This window comes from Muntiacus reevesi, chromosome 5 (assembly GCF_963930625.1).
Source record: "Muntiacus reevesi chromosome 5, mMunRee1.1, whole genome shotgun sequence".
Lineage (NCBI taxonomy): Eukaryota > Metazoa > Chordata > Mammalia > Artiodactyla > Cervidae > Muntiacus > Muntiacus reevesi.
The window spans coordinates 47,739,096-47,756,488 of record NC_089253.1 but is presented as its reverse complement, the minus strand read 5'-3'; the positions used below and the strand labels follow the sequence as shown (position 1 = coordinate 47,756,488).

The following is a 17,393-nucleotide window of genomic DNA, read 5'->3' as shown; positions in this document are numbered from 1 at the left end:
AGTGCCACCACTGCTACAGTGCCCACGGCCACCACTGTGAGTGCCACCACTGCAACAGTGCCCACGGCCACCACTGAGAGCGCCACCACTGAGAGCACCACCACTCCTACACTGCCCAGGGCTACCACTGTGAGTGCCACCACTGCAACTGTGCCCACGGCCACCACTGTGAGTACCACCACTGCTACAGTGCCCACGGTCACCACTGGGACTGCCACCACTGCTACATTGCCCATAGCCACTGGCATCACCTCGACAGCCACCATCTCTACAGTGGCCACCACAACTGCCATCACAGGTACAGTGCCCACGGCCAGCACCTCTAAAACCACAGCCTCCAGTGCCGCTGCCATCACTGCTACAGTGCCCACTGCCGCCATCAACACTGGCACAGCTCCCACTGCCTCTACGGCCTCCAGCACCACCTCCACTGCTGTGCCAACAACCACACAGACCAGAACACAGACGGGCAGCACAGGGGTTACCGGGTCCCCTGCCAGCAGTGCCACACCAGTGCCTACCCTTTCCACGGGACTCACGACCCGAGTGACATACTCGAGTCCAGGCCACACAGGCACACCCGCAACATCTCCTCCAGGATCCACAGGGTCCACCACCCCGGGGACAGCCACGTCGGTCCTCCCGACTCAAAAACCCTCACAGGAGCCCACCTCGGTGTTGACAACGACTCAAACCTCCACAACTCGGCCGCCGACAGAAACATCCCTGAGCACAACAGGCACCCCTCCCACCAGCATGCTGCCCACCCAGCTCCCCAAGACCGGCACCCCAGCCCCCACTACGGCCACCACGGGGGCCTCCACCAGCCAGGGCACGACCAGCTGTGAACGCAGGTGCCAGTGGACAGAGTGGTTCGACGTGGACTACCCGAAGTATGAGGAGGCTGGGGGCGACTTCGAGACCTACGAGAAGATCAGGGCTGCGGGCGGGGCTGTATGCGAGCAGCCCCAAGATATAGAGTGTGAGGCTGAGAACTACCCTGGCCAGAAACCGGAGGAGGTGGGCCAGCGAGTGCACTGCGACGTCCGCTTCGGCCTGGTCTGCAGGAACGACGAGCAACTGGGCCTGTTCAAGATGTGCTACAACTACAGAATGCGTGTGCTGTGCTGCAGGTACAGCCATTGCAGGGTGACCACGTCCACCATGTCCCCCACGGCCACGGGCTCCCCCTCCACAGCCACTGCTGCCACGGCCACCACTGCTACAGTGCCCACAGCCAGCACCTCCATAGTCACTGCCACCACTGCAACAGTGCCCACGGCCACCCCGTCCATAGCCACGGCCACCACTGCGACTGTGCCCACGGCCACGGGCTCCCCCTCCACAGCCACGGCCACCACTGTGACTGTGCCCACGGCCACCACTGCGACTGTGCCCACGGCCACGGGCTCCCCCTCCACAGCCACTGCTGCCTCGGCCACCACTGTGAGTGCCACCACTGTGACTGTGCCCACGGCCACCACTGCGACTGTGCCCACGGCCACCCCGTCCATAGCCACATCCACCACTGCGACTGTGCCCACGGCCACCCCCTCCATAGCCACATCCACCACTGCGACTGTGCCCACGGCCACAGGCTCCCCCTCCACAGCCACTGCTGCCACAGTCACCACTGTGAGTGCCACCACTGCGACTATGCCCACGGCCACCCCCTCCATAGTCACAGCCACCACTGCAACAGTGCCCACAGCCACCACTGTGAGTGCCACCACTGCAACAGTGCCCACAGCCACCACTGCAACAGTGCCCACAGCCACGCCATCCAGAGCCACGGCCACCACTGCGACTGTGCCTACGGCCACCCCATCCATAGCCACGGCCACCACTGCTACAGTGCCCACAGCCACGCCATCCAGAGCCACAGCCACCACTGCGACTGTGCCCACGGCCACCCCCTCCATAGCCACGGCCACCACTGCTACAGTGCCCACAGCCACGCCATCCAGAGCCACGGCCACCACTGAGAATGTGCCCACGGCCACCCCCTCCATAGCCATGGCCACCACTGCAACTGTGCCCACGGCCACCCCCTCCATAGCCACGGCCACCACTGCGACTGTGCCCACAGCCACACCATCCAGAGCCACGGCCACCACTGCGACTGTGCCCACGGCCACCCCCTCCATAGCCACGGCCACCACTGCAACAGTGCCCACGGCCACCCCATCCATAGCCACGGCCACCACTGCGACAGTGCCCACGGCCACCCCATCCATAGCCACGGCCACCACTGCTACAGTGCCCACAGCCACGCCATCCAGAGCCACGGCCACCACTGCAACAGTGCCCACGGCCACCCCATCCATAGCCACGGCCATCACTGCAACTGTGCCCACGGCCAACCCCTCCATAGTCACGGCCACCACTGCGACTGTGCCCACGGCCACCCCCTCCATAGCCACGGCCACCACTGCGACAGTGCCCACGGCCACCCCATCCATAGCCACGGCCACCACTGCGACAGTGCCCACGGCCACCCCATCCATAGCCACGGCCACCACTGCTACAGTGCCCACAGCCACGCCATCCAGAGCCACGGCCACCACTGCAACAGTGCCCACGGCCACCCCATCCATAGCCACGGCCACCACTGCTACAGTGCCCACGGCCACCCCCTCCATAGCCACGGCCACCACTGCTACAGTGCCGACAGCCACGCCATCCAGAGCCACGGCCACCACTGCGACTGTGCCCACAGCCACCCCCTCCATAGCCACGGCCACCACTGCTACAGTGCCGACAGCCACGCCATCCAGAGCCACGGCCACCACTGCGACTATGCCCACAGCCACCCCCTCCATAGCCACGGCCACCACTGCTACAGTGCCGACAGCCACGCCATCCAGAGCCACGGCCACCACTGCGACAGTGCCCACGGCCACCACTGGGACTCCCACCACTCCCACAGTGCCCATGGCCACTGGCATCACCTTGACTGCCACCATCTCTACAGTGGTCACCTCCACTGCCATCACAGCTACAGTGCCCATGGCCAGCACCTCTAAAACCACAGCCTCCACTGCCGCTGCCATCACTACTACAGTGCCCACTGCCTCTACGGCCTCCAGCACCACCTCCACTGCTGTGCCAACAACCACACAGACCAGAACACAGACGGGCAGCACAGGGGTTACCGGGTCCCCTGCCAGCAGTGCCACACCAGTGCCTACCCTTTCCACGGGACTCACGACCCGAGTGACATACTCGAGTCCAGGCCACACAGGCACACCCGCAACATCTCCTCCAGAATTCACAGGGTCCAACATCCCGGGGACAGCCACATCGGTCCTCCCGACTCAAAAACCCTCACAGGAGCCCACCTCGGTGTTGACAACGACTCAAACCTCCACAACTCGGCCGCCGACAGAAACATCCCTGAGCACAACAGGCACCCCTCCCACCAGCATGCTGCCCACCCAGCTCCCCAAGACCGGCACCCCAGCCCCCACTACAGCCACCACGGGGGCCTCCACCAGCCAGGGCACGACCAGCTGTGAACGCAGGTGCCAGTGGACAGAGTGGTTCGACGTGGACTACCCGAAGTACGAGGAGGCTGGGGGCGACTTCGAGACCTACGAGAAGATCAGGGCTGCGGGCGGGGCTGTATGCGAGCAGCCCCAAGATATAGAGTGTGAGGCTGAGAACTACCCTGGCCAGAAACCGGAGGAGGTGGGCCAGCGAGTGCACTGCGACGTCCGCTTCGGCCTGGTCTGCAGGAACGACGAGCAACTGGGCCTGTTCAAGATGTGCTACAACTACAGAATGCGTGTGCTGTGCTGCAGGTACAGCCATTGCAGGGTGACCACATCCACCGTGTCCCCCACGGCCACGGGCTCCCCCTCCACAGCCACTGCTGCCACGGCCACCACTGCTACAGTGCCCACAGCCAGCACCTCCATAGTCACTGCCACCACTGCAACAGTGCCCACGGCCACCCCGTCCATAGCCACATCCACCACTGCGACTGTGCCCACGGCCACGGGCTCCCCCTCCACAGCCACTGCTGCCTCGGCCACCACTGTGAGTGCCACCACCGCTACAGTGCCCACGGCCACCACTGCAACTGTGCCCACAGCGACTACCTCCACAGCCACCATCCCTATAGCCCCCATCTACACTGGCACAGCTCCCACTGCCTCTACGGCCTCCAGCACCACCTCCACTGCTGTGCCAACAACCACACAGACCAGAACACAGACGGGCAGCACAGGGGTTACCGGGTCCCCTGCCAGCAGTGCCACACCAGTGCCTACCCTTTCCACGGGACTCACGACCCGAGTGACATACTTGAGTCCAGGCCACACAGGCACACCCGCAACATCTCCTCCAGGATCCACAGGGTCCACCACCCCGGGGACAGCCACGTTGGTCCTCCCGACTCAAAAACCCTCACAGGAGCCCACCTCGGTGTTGACAACGACTCAAACCTCCACAGCTCGGCTGCCGACAGAAACATCCCTGAGCACAACAGGCACCCCTCCCACCAGCATGCTGCCCACCCAGCTCCCCAAGACCGGCACCCCAGCCCCGACTACGACCACCACTGGGGCCTCCACCAGCCAGGGCACGACCAGCTGTCAACCCAAGTGCCAGTGGACAGAGTGGTTTGATGTGGACTTCCCCACCTCGGGGGTCATGGGTGGAGACATAGAGACCTATGACAATATCCGGGCTGCGGGCGGCAAAATGTGCCAGCAGCCAGAGAAGATTGAATGTCGGGCAGAGAACTACCCTGAGGTCAGCATCGACCAGATTGGGCAGGTGCTCAGCTGCAGCCTGGAGACAGGGTTGGTGTGTAGGAATGAGGACCAGAAGGGCCCATTCACCATGTGCTTCAACTACAACATCCGTGTCTACTGCTGTGATGATGTCCGACACTGCCCCACCACAGCCACCCCAGGCCTCCAGTCCACTGCCCTGCCCCCTAGCAGCTCCACAGCAACGGGGCCATGGACCTCGACCTCCATGACGACCTGGCCCCAAATCTCTTCCTCCATGGTCCTTCCCACGACCCCCAAGCCAACTTTGACTGGTGCCCCCTCCACAGTCACTCTGGTGACTTCCCACATTCTTGAGTCCACCTCTGTGACCAACCTGCCCCCCAGTCCAGTGATGCCCACCACTCAGGCCACCACCCACACTCACTTCCTGCCACCCACAACCTCCAAGGGCACTACACAAGTCACAGAGCTTCCCATCAGGCCCTCTGAGACCACGACCAGACCCCCAGTCACCACACTCAGCACAGGGCAGGCTACTTCCAGCACAGGGGCAGGCACCAGAACCTCCCTATCCCCTCCAGGGCCTGAGCCCCGCACCTCCTCACTGGGCACCTCCCTGGGCCCCACCACCACCACCACTGCCAGCTCTGTGGCCACTTTGTCCTCCCCAAAGACCCACACCTCTGGGACCACCTTGGTCCCCACACCCCCAGGGACTGAGTCCACAGCCTGTGAGCGTCGGTGTGCCTGGACAGACTGGATGGACCAGAGCTACCCAATGCCAGGAGCAGATGGCGGGGACTTTGAGACCTATGCCAACATCCGGGCGGCCGGTGGGACTGTCTGCGAGCAGCCTCTGAGGCTGGAGTGTCGGGCTGAGGAGCTGCCCGACATCCCCCTGCAGGACCTGGGCCAGGTGGTAGACTGCCAGCTAGAGGTGGGCCTGGTGTGCCGGAACCAGGACCAGAGTGGACAGATGTGCTTCAACTACCAGATCCGCTTGCTCTGCTGTGACAAGAGCCGCTGCCCCAGCACGGCCATCACCACCTCCAGCCCCACCAGTGTGACAGGACCCCCCTCCACAGCGACCACCGAGAGGGTCTCCACGCCCACCAGTGTGACAGGACGCCCCTCCACAGCGACCATCGAGAGGGTCTCCACGCCCACCAGTGTGACAGGAACCCCCTTCACAGCGACCTCAGAGAGGGTCTCCACCCCCACCAGTGTGACAGGAACCCCCTCCACTGTGATCTCAGAGGGGGTCTCCACGCCCACCAGTGTGACAGGAACCCCCTCCACAGCGACCTCAGAGAGGGTCTCCACGCCCACCAGTGTGACAGGACCCTCCTCCAGAGCGACCACCGAGAGGGTCTCCACCCCCACCAGTGTGACAGGAACCCCCTCCACAGCGACCACCAAGAGGGTCTCCACGCCCACCAGTGTGATAGGACCCCCCTCCACAGCGACCACCAAGAGGGTCTCCACGCCCACCAGTGTGACAGGAACCCCCTCCACAGCGACCACCAAGAGGGTCTCCACGCCCACCAGTGTGACAGGACCCTCCTCGAGAGCGACCACAGAGAGGGTCTCCACGTCCACCAGTGTGACAGGAACCCCCTCCACAGCGACCTCAGAGAGGGTCTCCACTCCCACCAGTGTGACAGGACCCTCCTCCACAGGGACCACTGAGAGGACTTCCACCCCCACCAGTGTGACAGGACCCCCCTCCACAGCGACCACTGAGAGGGTCTCCACCCCCACCAGTGTGACAGGACCCCCCTCCACAGCGACCACTGAGAGCGTCTCCACGCCCACCAGTGTGACAGGACCCTCCTCCACAGCGACCACCAAGAGGGTCTCCACGCCCACCAGTGTGACAGGACCCTCCTCGAGAGCGACCACAGAGAGGACCTCCACGCCCACCAGTGTGACAGGAACCCCCTCCACAGCAACCACCGAGAGGACTTTCACCCTCACCAGTGTGACAGGACCCCCCTCCACAGCGACCTCAGAGAGGGTCTCCACGCCCACCAGTGTGACAGGAACCCCCTCCACAGCGACCACCAAGAGGGTCTCCACGCCCACCAGTGTGACAGGACCCTCCTCCAGAGCAACCACTGAGAGGGTCTCCACCCCCACCAGTGTGACAGGACCCTCCTCCACAGGGACCACTGAGAGGACTTCCACCCCCACCAGTGTGACAGGACCCTCCTCCACAGCGACCAGCAGGAGGGTCTCCACCCCCACCAGTGTGACAGGACCTCCCTCCAGAGCGACCACCGAGAGGACCTCCACCCCCTCCAGTGTGACAGGACCCTCCTCCACAGCGACCAGCAGGAGGGTCTCCACCCCCACCAGTGTGACAGGACCCTCCTCCAGAGCGACCACTGAGAGGGTCTCCACGCCCACCAGTGTGACAGGACCCTCCTCCACAGCGACCAGCAGGAGGGTCTCCATGCCCACCAGTGTGACAGGACCCCCCTCCACAGCGACCACCGAGAGGACCTCCAGGCCCACCAGTGTGACAGGACCCTCCTCCACAGCGACCTCAGAAAGCGTCTCCACCCCCACCAGTGTGACAGGACCCTCCTCCACAGCGACCACCGAGAGGACTTCCACCCCCACCAGTGTGACAGGACCCTCCTCCACAGCGACCACCAAGAGGGTCTCCACGCCCACCAGTGTGACAGGACCCTCCTCCAGAGCAACCACTGAGAGGGTCTCCACCCCCACCAGTGTGACAGGACCCTCCTCCACAGCGACCACTGAGAGGGTCTCCACGCCCACCAGTGTGACAGGACCCTCCTCCACAGGGACCACTGAGAGGGTCTCCACCCCCACCAGTGTGACAGGACCCTCCTCCAGAGTGACCTCAGAGAGGGTCTCCACGCCCACCAGTGTGACAGGACCCTCCTCCACAGCGACCACTGAGAGGACCTCCACGCCCACCAGTGTGACAGGACCCTCCTCCACAGCGACCAGCAGGAGGGTCTCCACGCCCACCAGTGTGACAAGACCCCCCTCCAGAGCGACCACTGAGAGGACCTCCACCCCCATCAGTGTGACAGCTCCCTTCTTCACGGGGGTCACAGAGAGGACCTCCACCCCCACCAGTGTGACAGGACCCTCCTCCACAGCGACCACTGAGAGGGTCTCCACCCCCACTAGTGTGACAGCTCCCTCCACAGGGACCACAGAGAGGGTCTCCACCCCCACCATTGTGACAGGACCCTCCTCCACAGCGACCACTGAGAGGGTCTCCACCCCCACCAGTGTGACAGCTCCCTCCACAGGGACCACTGAGGGGACCTCCACCCCCTCCAGTGTGACAGCTCCCTTCTTCACTGGGATCACTGAGAGAACCTCCACCCCCACCAGTGTGACAGGACCCTCCTCCACAGCGACCACCAAGAGGGTCTCCACGCCCACCAGTGTGACAGGACTCTCCTCCACAGCGACCAGCAGGAGGGTCTCCACGCCCACCAGTGTGACAGGACCTTCCTCCACAGTGACCACTGAGAGGACCTCCACCCCCACCAGTGTGACAGGACCCTCTTCCAAAGCGACCACTGAGAGGGTCTCCACGCCCACCAGTGTGACAGGACCCTCCTCCACAGCGACCACCAAGAGGGTCTCCACGCCCACCAGTGTGACAGGACCCTCCTCCACAGCGACCACCAAGAGGGTCTCCACGCCCACCAGTGTGACAGGACCCTCCTCCACAGCGACCACTGAGAGGGTCTCCACGCCCACCAGTGTGACAGGACCCTCCTCCACAGCGACCACTGAGAAGGTCTCCACGCCCACCAGTGTGACAGGACCCCCCTCCACAGGGACCACTGAGAGGGTCTCCACCCCCACCAGTGTGACAGGACCCCCCTCCACAGCGACCACCAAGAGGGTCTCCACGCCCACCAGTGTGACAGGACCCTCCTCCACAGCGACCACTGAGAGGGTCTCCACCCCCACCAGTGTGACAGCTCCCTTCTTCACAGGAATCACTGAGAGGACCTCCACCCCCACCAGTGTGACAGGACCCTCCTCCACAGTGACCTCAGAAAGGGTCTCTACTCCCACCAGTGTAACAGCTCCTTCCTCCATGGGGACCACCGAGAGGTTGTCCATCTCTAGTGCCTCTGCCTTTCCCAGGTCCTCACCCATGACAACCAAGCCAGGCTTGTCCAGTATCTCACCCACAGGACACCCGTTGACCTCCCCCTTATCGACTACTCCTGGGTCTCCACCCACTACCCCCTCCTGGTCCTCAGAGACCTCTGGCAGCCTGATGCCCTCCGTTGTCTCCCCAACCTCGTCTGGGCCAACCACACCCTGCCTCTGTCACGCCTTTGGGAAGTTCTTCCTACCAGGTACGTGAGGTGGCACCCCCTCCTGCAGACCTCCTCCCTGGTCTGGTTACCTTGACTGTATCATACCCTTTGGCCCCACATTGGCTGACCTGTGGTCTCTGACCTTGTAGGGGACATTGTCTACAACAAGACAGATGGGGCAGGCTGCCCCTTCTTAGCCATCTGCAACCAGCACTGTGACCTTGACCGCTTCCAGGGCACCTGCCCTACCTCCTCACCCCCGGGAACCTCAGCCTCTGTGCCCCCAACCACCCCAGTTGTTGGCTGTGATCGCACAATCCCTCCTCGAAAGGTGTGCCTCCCGCCTCCACCGTGACCTGCCAGACCTTTCTGTGTGCACGGGGCCCGGGGCACCCATCAAGGGTGATGGCACACCCCCAGCCCTCAGTGGCCGCTGCACGGGTTGCTCTGGCTGGAGGAAAGCATGTGGTCCGAGTCCAGCCAGGAGGCAGCGGCTGCTCTGCCCCAGGCCAGAGGGGAGGGTTCCCGAGGCTGAGGCGGGGGCAGTGAGAAGGGGCCCTGCCAGCCCACCCCGTGGGTGCTGCGCTGTCCCGCAGGTGAATGAGTCCTGGTTCCTGGAGGACTGCACAGTGGCCCGTTGTGAAGGCGACAACCGTATCATCCTGCTTGGACCACGGCCGATGAAGAGCATCACCTGTGTGAACGGGCACCTGCCCGTGAAGGTGCAGAATCGGAGCCGCCCCTGTGACTACCACTACGAGTGCGAGTGTGAGTGCCTGCCCTGGGTTCCGGGTGGGGGGAGGCTGGTGGCATTTGAGACATGCACACACCCCCCATGCCCTAGGCCTGGGGCTCCTGGGCCCATCCCCATCAGGCTTGACAGTTTGAAGGGAACCCAGGGGTTTCTAAGAGCAGGGAGAGTAGGGGTGAAGGTGAGGAGCTCTGAGGGGGTCGCATCCTGAGGGTCCTGAGCAGCTTTCATGGCAGAATGGCACACGGGAGGAGGTGGGTGGTCTTACAGTCCTGAGGGTCCTGGGGTGGCCGAAACAAATGACCCCCCCAGCCAGGCATCTTAAAACAGCAGGAGTTGATTCTCTTGTGGTCCTGGAGGCCAGAAGTCTGAGATCAAGGAGTCAGAGGGACCGTGCTGTCCACAAAGCTTTAAAGGTGGGGGTGCTGCCTGGCCCTCCAGACTCGGGGCCCCGGGTGCACCTGGGCTGTGGCCCGTCTCCACCCAGTCACCACGCAGCTTCTTCCCTGTCTCTTAGAAGGACCCTTGTCATTGGATTGAGGGCTTCCCCGTCATCCAGGATGACTCCCCCCACAAGCCTTCACTTAATCACAGCTGCAGAGACCCTCCGTCCCCCAAAAGGAGGTCACGCTCACAGGCTCTGAGTGGACACGTCTGGGGGGCCTCCCCCATCCAACCGGGTCCACTCGTGTCCTGAAGGAGGGATGGAGGCACCTGGGGTTGAGCGACCCCCAAAGTGGTAGCTCCTGGTGGCACTGGGTAAGGCCCATCCATGCCTACAGGCGTCTGCACTGCCTGGGGGGGCACCCACTATGAGACCTTTGACGGCACCTCCTACTCCTTCCTGGACAACTGCACCCACGTCCTCGTGCGCGAGATCCAGCCGCGCTACGGCAACCTCCGCATCTTGCTGCACAACCGCTTCTGTGAGGCTGCTGCCCACTGCCCCCGCGCTCTGAGCATCCACTACCAGCCCATGGACATCGTCCTCTCCACCGCCACTGGCGCTGGTGGGCAAGAGGAAAGCCTGGTGAGCGCGGGTGGCAGAGCGGCACTGGCCGGTCCTGACCTGGTTGGGGGGGCACTGGTGCACAGAGATCACGTCCCCCTCCCCTCAGAGAGCAGCTCCTGGTGGCCTCGGGGAAGGCAGAGGGCACACTGGGACCTGGGGTCCTGGGCGTGGTGACTCCAGAGAGGTCAGGGAAGGGGCATGAGGGGTGCCTGAGGCCGAGAGCACCCAGGACTCAAACACACCGACCCTGACTCCGGCCCGAGGCGGGCATCTGCTCTTCGGGGCGTGGGTACCAAGGAGGGGGGCCCAGCACTGGGAGGAAAGCCCCAAAGGCAGGTGCGGCCTCCGTCACGGGTCCCCCGGTCATGCCCCCAGATCCTGTTGAACCAAACGCGAGTGAGGCAGAGCTTCAGCAAGAACGGCGTGACCGTGACCCTGACCGGGGCCACCGGAATGCGTGTTGATATTCCCGCCGTCGGTGTCAGCATCACCTTCAACGGGCGGGTCTTCCAGGCCCGGCTCTCGTACAGCCGCTTCAATCACAACACCGAGGGCCAGTGCGGTGAGCGGGAACTGCAGGACGCCTGCAGGGGTGGCGAGGGGCTGGCACCACCGCTGTGGGTGCACCGCCCGCTCCCGGGGGGCCCCCACACACACACCCGGCCCCCGCACCTGCCCCGGCGGGAAGCCATTTGATAGCTGAGCAGTTGCTGGGAAGGTTGCGGGATGAAGGGAGAAGGCGAGGATGGTCCAGTGTGTCCCCCTCCTCGAACCCCACCCTCCCCAGGCACCTGCACCAACAACCGCAGGGACGAATGTCGCCAGCCCGACGGCACCATGGCCCGCACCTGCCAGGACATGGCCCGGTCCTGGCTGGTCTCTGAGAGCAGCGGGGAGGGCTGTGGGGTGCCCACCGGCCTGCCCGCAACCACCAGCCCCCTCTTGCCGGGAACCAGCACGCCTGCCATCCAGCCATCGTGCCCCCCAGAGCCCCTCTGCGAGCTGTTGCTGAGCCCGTGAGTCCTCCGCCTGGGCTGGGCGGTGGTGGTGGGAGGTGCCATCACCCTGAGGGGCCTCTGCTCCAGCCTCTGATGGGCCCTGCCTGCAGGGTGTTTGCCGGGTGCCACAGCCTCATCCCACCTGGCCCGTACTTCAACGCCTGTGTCAGTGACAGCTGCTGGCCCGGCCGCGGCCGTGCGGTGCTCTGCCAGAGCCTGGAGGCCTACGCAGAGCTCTGCCGCTCCCGGGGCGTCTGCCCCGACTGGCGCAACGCCACCCACGGGCTGTGCGGTGAGTTGGGCATGGCCGCCGGGGGCCCTGGCCTCCTCGGCCCGCTTGACACCTATCTGTGTGCCCCCAGACCTCGCCTGCCCGCCCACCAAGGTGTACAAGTCGTGTGGCTCCGTGCAGCCGGAGTCCTGCGACTCCAGGTGAGCCCAGCTGACAGGGAGAGAGCAGTGGGGACAGCGGGCCTCCCAGGCCGGCCCGGAGGACCTGGTGGGGAGCCAGGAGGAGACCCACGAGGCTCCAGGACCCCAGCTCCAGATCTTGGGGGTGCCCTTCCCCCACCCGACCTCCCACCCCGGACCCGAGGTTGACTCAGGCCTGCACCGTGCCCACTGTCCTCCCCCTCAACCTGCGTTTGTCGCCTTGCAGGAGCCAGAGCCCGCTGAGCGTGGGGCTGGCAGAGGGCTGCTTCTGTCCCGACGGCCACATCCTCTTCAACTCCCACAGGGACATCTGCGTGTCCGAGTGCCGTAAGCACCCCGCGCCGGGCCTGCCCAGCCCTGGAGAGCGGGAGGGACCCCGGGGGGCAGTCCTGCAGCGGCACAGCGTGGCCTGGAGCCTTCCTGACCCCCCCCGAGTGACCCCCCTTGAGCTCTCCAGGGGCTTCTCCCCAAGCAGGGAGACAAGGCCTTCACTGGGGAAGGGGTGGCCAGGCCGGCTGGGCCCCACCGCCCCCACTGACCCCCTTTCTCCCCATTCTTGCCTCGCAGCCTGTGTGGGACCGGACGGGCTTCCCAAATTCGTGAGTGCTCTGCCCTCAGCGGCCCGACTCCTCGCTTGAGCGGGAGGAGGGCGGGCGTTCCCCTCCCAGGGCCCCGGCTCTGCCCGGGGTCGGGCGGCAGGGTGGGTGCGGCTTGGCACCCCCAGGTGTGAGCCGCGTCAGCCTCACGGCTGCTCCCGGGACAGGGAGGCCGGGGCCCGACCTGCTGCTGGACCTGACCCAGAGGCCAGGGCAGCAGCCGGGAGCCCTGGGGGACCCTGACCTGGTCTGTTGCAGCCTGGCGAGCGGTGGGTCAGCAACTGCCAGGAATGCGTGTGTGACAAGGGCGCCGTGTCAGTGCAGTGCACACCCGTGGAGTGCCCGGCCCCAGCGCAGCCGCAGGAGTGCGGCCGGGCCGGCTTCGTGGCCGTGAGCAGGCCTCTGGCGGGCACACCGTGCTGCATGGAGACTGTGTGCGGTGAGACCTGCACCCCGGAGGGCGGTGGGCGGCCCGGTGCCTGGCACAGGCCACCCGGCCGGCAGGACAGGAGTGCCTCGGGGTCCTGGGCTGGGCTGAGGCTGGATCCCCAGGTGGGGGCCCCTCGGTCCTGCACTTTTCCACCTAAAAATGAGGCTGGTGGCCTCTGGTGTCCCTGGTACCAGGCAGGGTCTTGGGGAAGACCAGGGAGGTGACAAAGTGTGGCCCAGAAGGGCCACAGAGAGCCATCAACTCCTGTGGAAAGGACCTCTCTGGCCCAGCGTGGGGGGATGTTACCCTGGGAACCACAGAGTGGGAGGAGGGGGCAGGGACACCCCAGGCAGCCCCCTGACTCTCCCGCAGTCTGCAACGCAAGCGCGTGCCCCCAGAGCCCACCTGCGTGTGGGCCGGGAGAGAAGCTGGTCCGCGCCCAGGTGAAGGATGACTGCTGCCCCACCTTCAGCTGCAGTGAGTCTCTGGGCGGGGGCGGGGGTGGGGCTGGGGCTGGGCCGCCCGGCAGGCGTTCAGCATCCCTTCTCCTTCCAGGCCCTCTGCTGTGCACCTTCAACGGCACGTTCTACGGGGTAAGGGCTCCGCAGCCAGGCATTCGGGGCAGGCGGAGGGTGGGCTCCGGGCTCGGCACGTCCTCCGAGGACCCCTGTGCCCCTCACCACGACAGCGAGTGGGTCGAGGCCCTGAGCCTTTTGGAGGCAGCTGCTTTTGAGAGCCACTAGGAGCTTAGCTTCAGGATCTCCCACCAAGAGCTTTGGGGCAGGACCGCCCCTCCCACCCACCCGGGGTCCCCAATGCCCCAGTCTGCGCTCAGCCAGGGTCACGTCTGTGATCCTGTGTGAAGAGGAAGGAGACCACTCTGTGGGTCTCACGGGCACAAGGAGGTGGCCTGGCCCTGGTGCCCCCTCAGGGTCACCTCCCCTCACCCTGTCCACTGCAGGTCGGTGCGACCTTCCAAGGGGTCACTCAGTGCCACACGTGCACCTGTCTGTCCATGGATGGCGAGGACCCGACCGTGTGGTGTGAGGAGAAGGCCTGCAACACCACCTGCCTCCAGGTGAGGCTGGGCTGGGGCCCTGGGGAGCCCTGTCACCGGATCCTGGGCCCCCTGGGAGGGCCTCCAGCTCAGCCTTTGCAGAGGCTTTTTCTTCCCAAAAGGAGGGAGTGAAGCAGGAGGGTGGGGCACGGGGCCTTGGGTGGGGAGCGGACCTGTAGGCTGCTGGGATCCGTTCCTGGAGGGCCGAACTGGAGAAGGTGCTGGGAGCAGGGCTAAGGCTAAGAGGGGACCCTGCGGCTGGGCAGGGGCATGCTTCACAGAGGAAAGGGGATGCCAAGGAGGCTAGCCCTGGGCCCCGGGGTGGGCGGAGAGCAGGGGGGCTGGGTGTGGGACGTGACCACCCCTCTGCCCCAGGGCTTTGAGTACTCCACGGTGGCCGGGCAGTGCTGTGGGGAGTGCGTGCAGACTGCCTGCCTCGCACCGGACGGCCAGCTAGTCCAGGTAAGGGGGCACTCAGTCTCAGCCCCTGCCTTGCAGAGACCCTCCTGGCCAGCTCCTCTCTGCCCACCAGGTAATCCCCAGCCCGGCCCCCACCCATTCTCCCGCTTTCATTCCAGCTCAACGAGACCTGGGTCAACAGCCTCGTGGACAACTGCACGGAGTACCACTGCCAGGCCAGGGATGGACCCCCTATGCTGACCCCAACGCCTGTGGTCTGCCCCGACGTGTCCACCTGCAAGGTGTGTGTCTTGGACTCAGGCTAGCCAGGCTGGCCTCCTGGCACAGAAGCCCCGCCCACACCACAGCCCACACCCATCCATTACCAGAGTTCATTCCCAGAAGGTCCCGACCTCCCACCACTGAGCCCCGCCCACTCACACCCCACTCACCCACCAAGGAGCCCCGCCCACTCTCCAAGGATCCCCGCCCATTCTCCAAGGAGCCCTGCCCACCCTCCAAGGAGCCCCGCCCACTCCAGCCCCACCCACCCACCAAGGAGCCCCACCCACCCATCAAGGAGCCCCGCCCACTCTCCAAGGATCCCCGCCCATTCTCCAAGGAGCCTCGCCCACTCCAGCCCCACCCACTCTCCAAGGAGCCCCGCCCACTCTCCAAGAAGCCCCGCCCACTCCAGCCCCACCTCTGCACCCTCCCCCCACAGGGCATCCTGAAGAAAATTGGCTGCTGCTACTCTTGTGTGCAAACGGGTAAGTCGAGGCTGACCTTCCTGCCTCTCAGCGCCCTCAGCTCTGCCCACTGACTCCTCCCGAAGTCGCCTGACCCCGCTAGAACCCCACCCTGAGCGGGAGGTTATGTGGGTCCTCGGAGCCCTGCCCCCACTGCCCTTCCTCTGCGCAGACACCTGCCAGGTCCACGCCGACATGACGGTCCTTCGGCACCGGGGCTGCGCCACCCAGGCCGCCGTCAGGGTCTCTTTCTGCGAGGGCTCCTGCCCGGAAGTGTCCCGGTGAGCCGCCCGTGCCCTCCACCCCCGCCCCCGACGCGCGGTCACCACCCCGTGCCCCACGTGACCCTGTGCTTGGAGGGACACCCTGCGCCGGGGCCGAGGCCGGAGGGCCCAGCTTGCGACAGGGGAGAGGGAAGGGCCGTCCAGCAGGCCTGCACAAGTCCTGAATCTCCCCGTCCCCCAGAGCCAGGCCTGGGACAGCTGGGGGGCCACGGGGGTCAGAGCACCAGGGCGACCACTGGAAGGTCTGCCCGCGTTCGGGGCTGGGCAGAAGCAGCGCCTTCCCTCAGCCGGACTGTCAGGGCAGAGCTGCTGGCAGAGTCCACCCCACAGAAACCCAGGCCACGGCCAGCTGTGAGCCCAGGCAGAAAAGGCAGGAGGAAGGGTCCGGACCTGGCTGGATGGCCCAGGGCAGGTTTCCAGACGAGGGGTCTGCCATGGTCCGCAAGTTTGAGGAGCTGGTTTGGGAAAGAGAGGGGCCTGGCTGGGGAAGGCGGGGGTTCTCAGCGGCCCAGAGCGCTGTCCGGGCCAGTGCGAGCAGCCCTGAGCACTCAGGGAACTGGCCACTGTCTCCGGACCCCCGAGAGACCAGGAGCGGGCAGTCTGGGTGGATGGGGAGGTCCTGAGGGCCGTGCGTCTGCAGGTACTCCATGGAGGCGCAGGCCGGGCAGTGCCGCTGCACCTGCTGCCAGGAGACCAGGACCCACCAGGAGGTGGTGACCATGCAATGCCCCGACGGGACGGCCTTCCAGCACACCTACACCCACGTGGACGAGTGCAGCTGCGTCCCGGCCTGCGCGTCCTCGCCCCAGGTTCTTGAGGATAGCGCATCCACCTTCCCGCTCTTGGGGTCCACCACTGTCTGACGTTCTGGGCCCCCCCAGACGCCCCCACCACAGTGGAAACCACGGGCGCCCACGCACACCTTCCATGGGTACCACTGCCCCCGCCCTCTTTGCACTTGCCCAATGAAGCTGGGCCCTGCAGGGTGACAGCGCAGTGGGGGTCGGCTTGAGGAGGACCCCAGGCGGGAGCCTGCCCTCAGAGCCCCTCGCGCCTGTTTGGCCATCACGGTCAGATGACGCTCATCTGGAACACGAGCACATCCAGGCGTTGACCCCAGCCGGTGTCAGAAGGACTCTGTGGAGAAAACTGCACACCCCCCACTGTGTTCGGGGTCCCACCGTGGCCTCTGTACCCCTCGAAGCCCCTGGGGCACAGACCCCCACTGGCTACCTCCTGCAGCGAACCGCAGACTGAGGCCGGCCCAGGCAAGGCCAGCTGCCTCCAGGGAGCTGCATCAGGCAGGCAGGCTGGGTGCCTGCCGGTGTCTGGACCCTGATCTGAGGCTACGAGGGCCAAAGGGCAGGCCAGGGAGGGGTTGGCCCCCACAGCACCCTCTGCGCTCACACAGCCCCAGTCTTGCAAATAAATGCCGAGCATCACATACACTTCCTAGTCCTGGTGTCTCTTCTCGCCAACTGTGTCCCTGGGCTCTCCCCACCGTCCGGGGGCAGGGCTGTCCCCGAATCCCGCCCCTCAGGTTCTTACTGGAACCCCTGGGAGGGGTGGGCAGAGCAGGCGGCAAGGAGGCCCCCAGGGTCCGTCTCAGACTGTG

The 17,393-nt window shown here is 65.4% G+C and overlaps 1 protein-coding gene across 1 annotated transcript in view; it reads left to right on the top strand.

Moving 5' to 3' along the window:
• MUC5B (mucin 5B, oligomeric mucus/gel-forming) overlaps positions 1-16,641 on the top strand; it is a 35,504-nt gene extending 18,863 nt beyond the window's left edge. Inside the window, exons 32-50 of the mRNA XM_065937100.1 lie at positions 3-9,109; positions 9,220-9,401; positions 9,667-9,838; positions 10,604-10,851; positions 11,209-11,395; positions 11,621-11,849; positions 11,942-12,123; positions 12,194-12,263; positions 12,490-12,590; positions 12,831-12,862; positions 13,118-13,298; positions 13,662-13,766; positions 13,845-13,882; positions 14,251-14,367; positions 14,722-14,808; positions 14,925-15,047; positions 15,470-15,515; positions 15,667-15,775; positions 16,419-16,641. Coding sequence (XP_065793172.1) covers positions 3-9,109; positions 9,220-9,401; positions 9,667-9,838; positions 10,604-10,851; positions 11,209-11,395; positions 11,621-11,849; positions 11,942-12,123; positions 12,194-12,263; positions 12,490-12,590; positions 12,831-12,862; positions 13,118-13,298; positions 13,662-13,766; positions 13,845-13,882; positions 14,251-14,367; positions 14,722-14,808; positions 14,925-15,047; positions 15,470-15,515; positions 15,667-15,775; positions 16,419-16,641 — 11,539 coding nt within the window. The remainder of the gene's footprint in view (positions 1-2; positions 9,110-9,219; positions 9,402-9,666; positions 9,839-10,603; positions 10,852-11,208; positions 11,396-11,620; positions 11,850-11,941; positions 12,124-12,193; positions 12,264-12,489; positions 12,591-12,830; positions 12,863-13,117; positions 13,299-13,661; positions 13,767-13,844; positions 13,883-14,250; positions 14,368-14,721; positions 14,809-14,924; positions 15,048-15,469; positions 15,516-15,666; positions 15,776-16,418) is intronic.
• Positions 16,642-17,393: the final 752 nt, after the last annotated feature.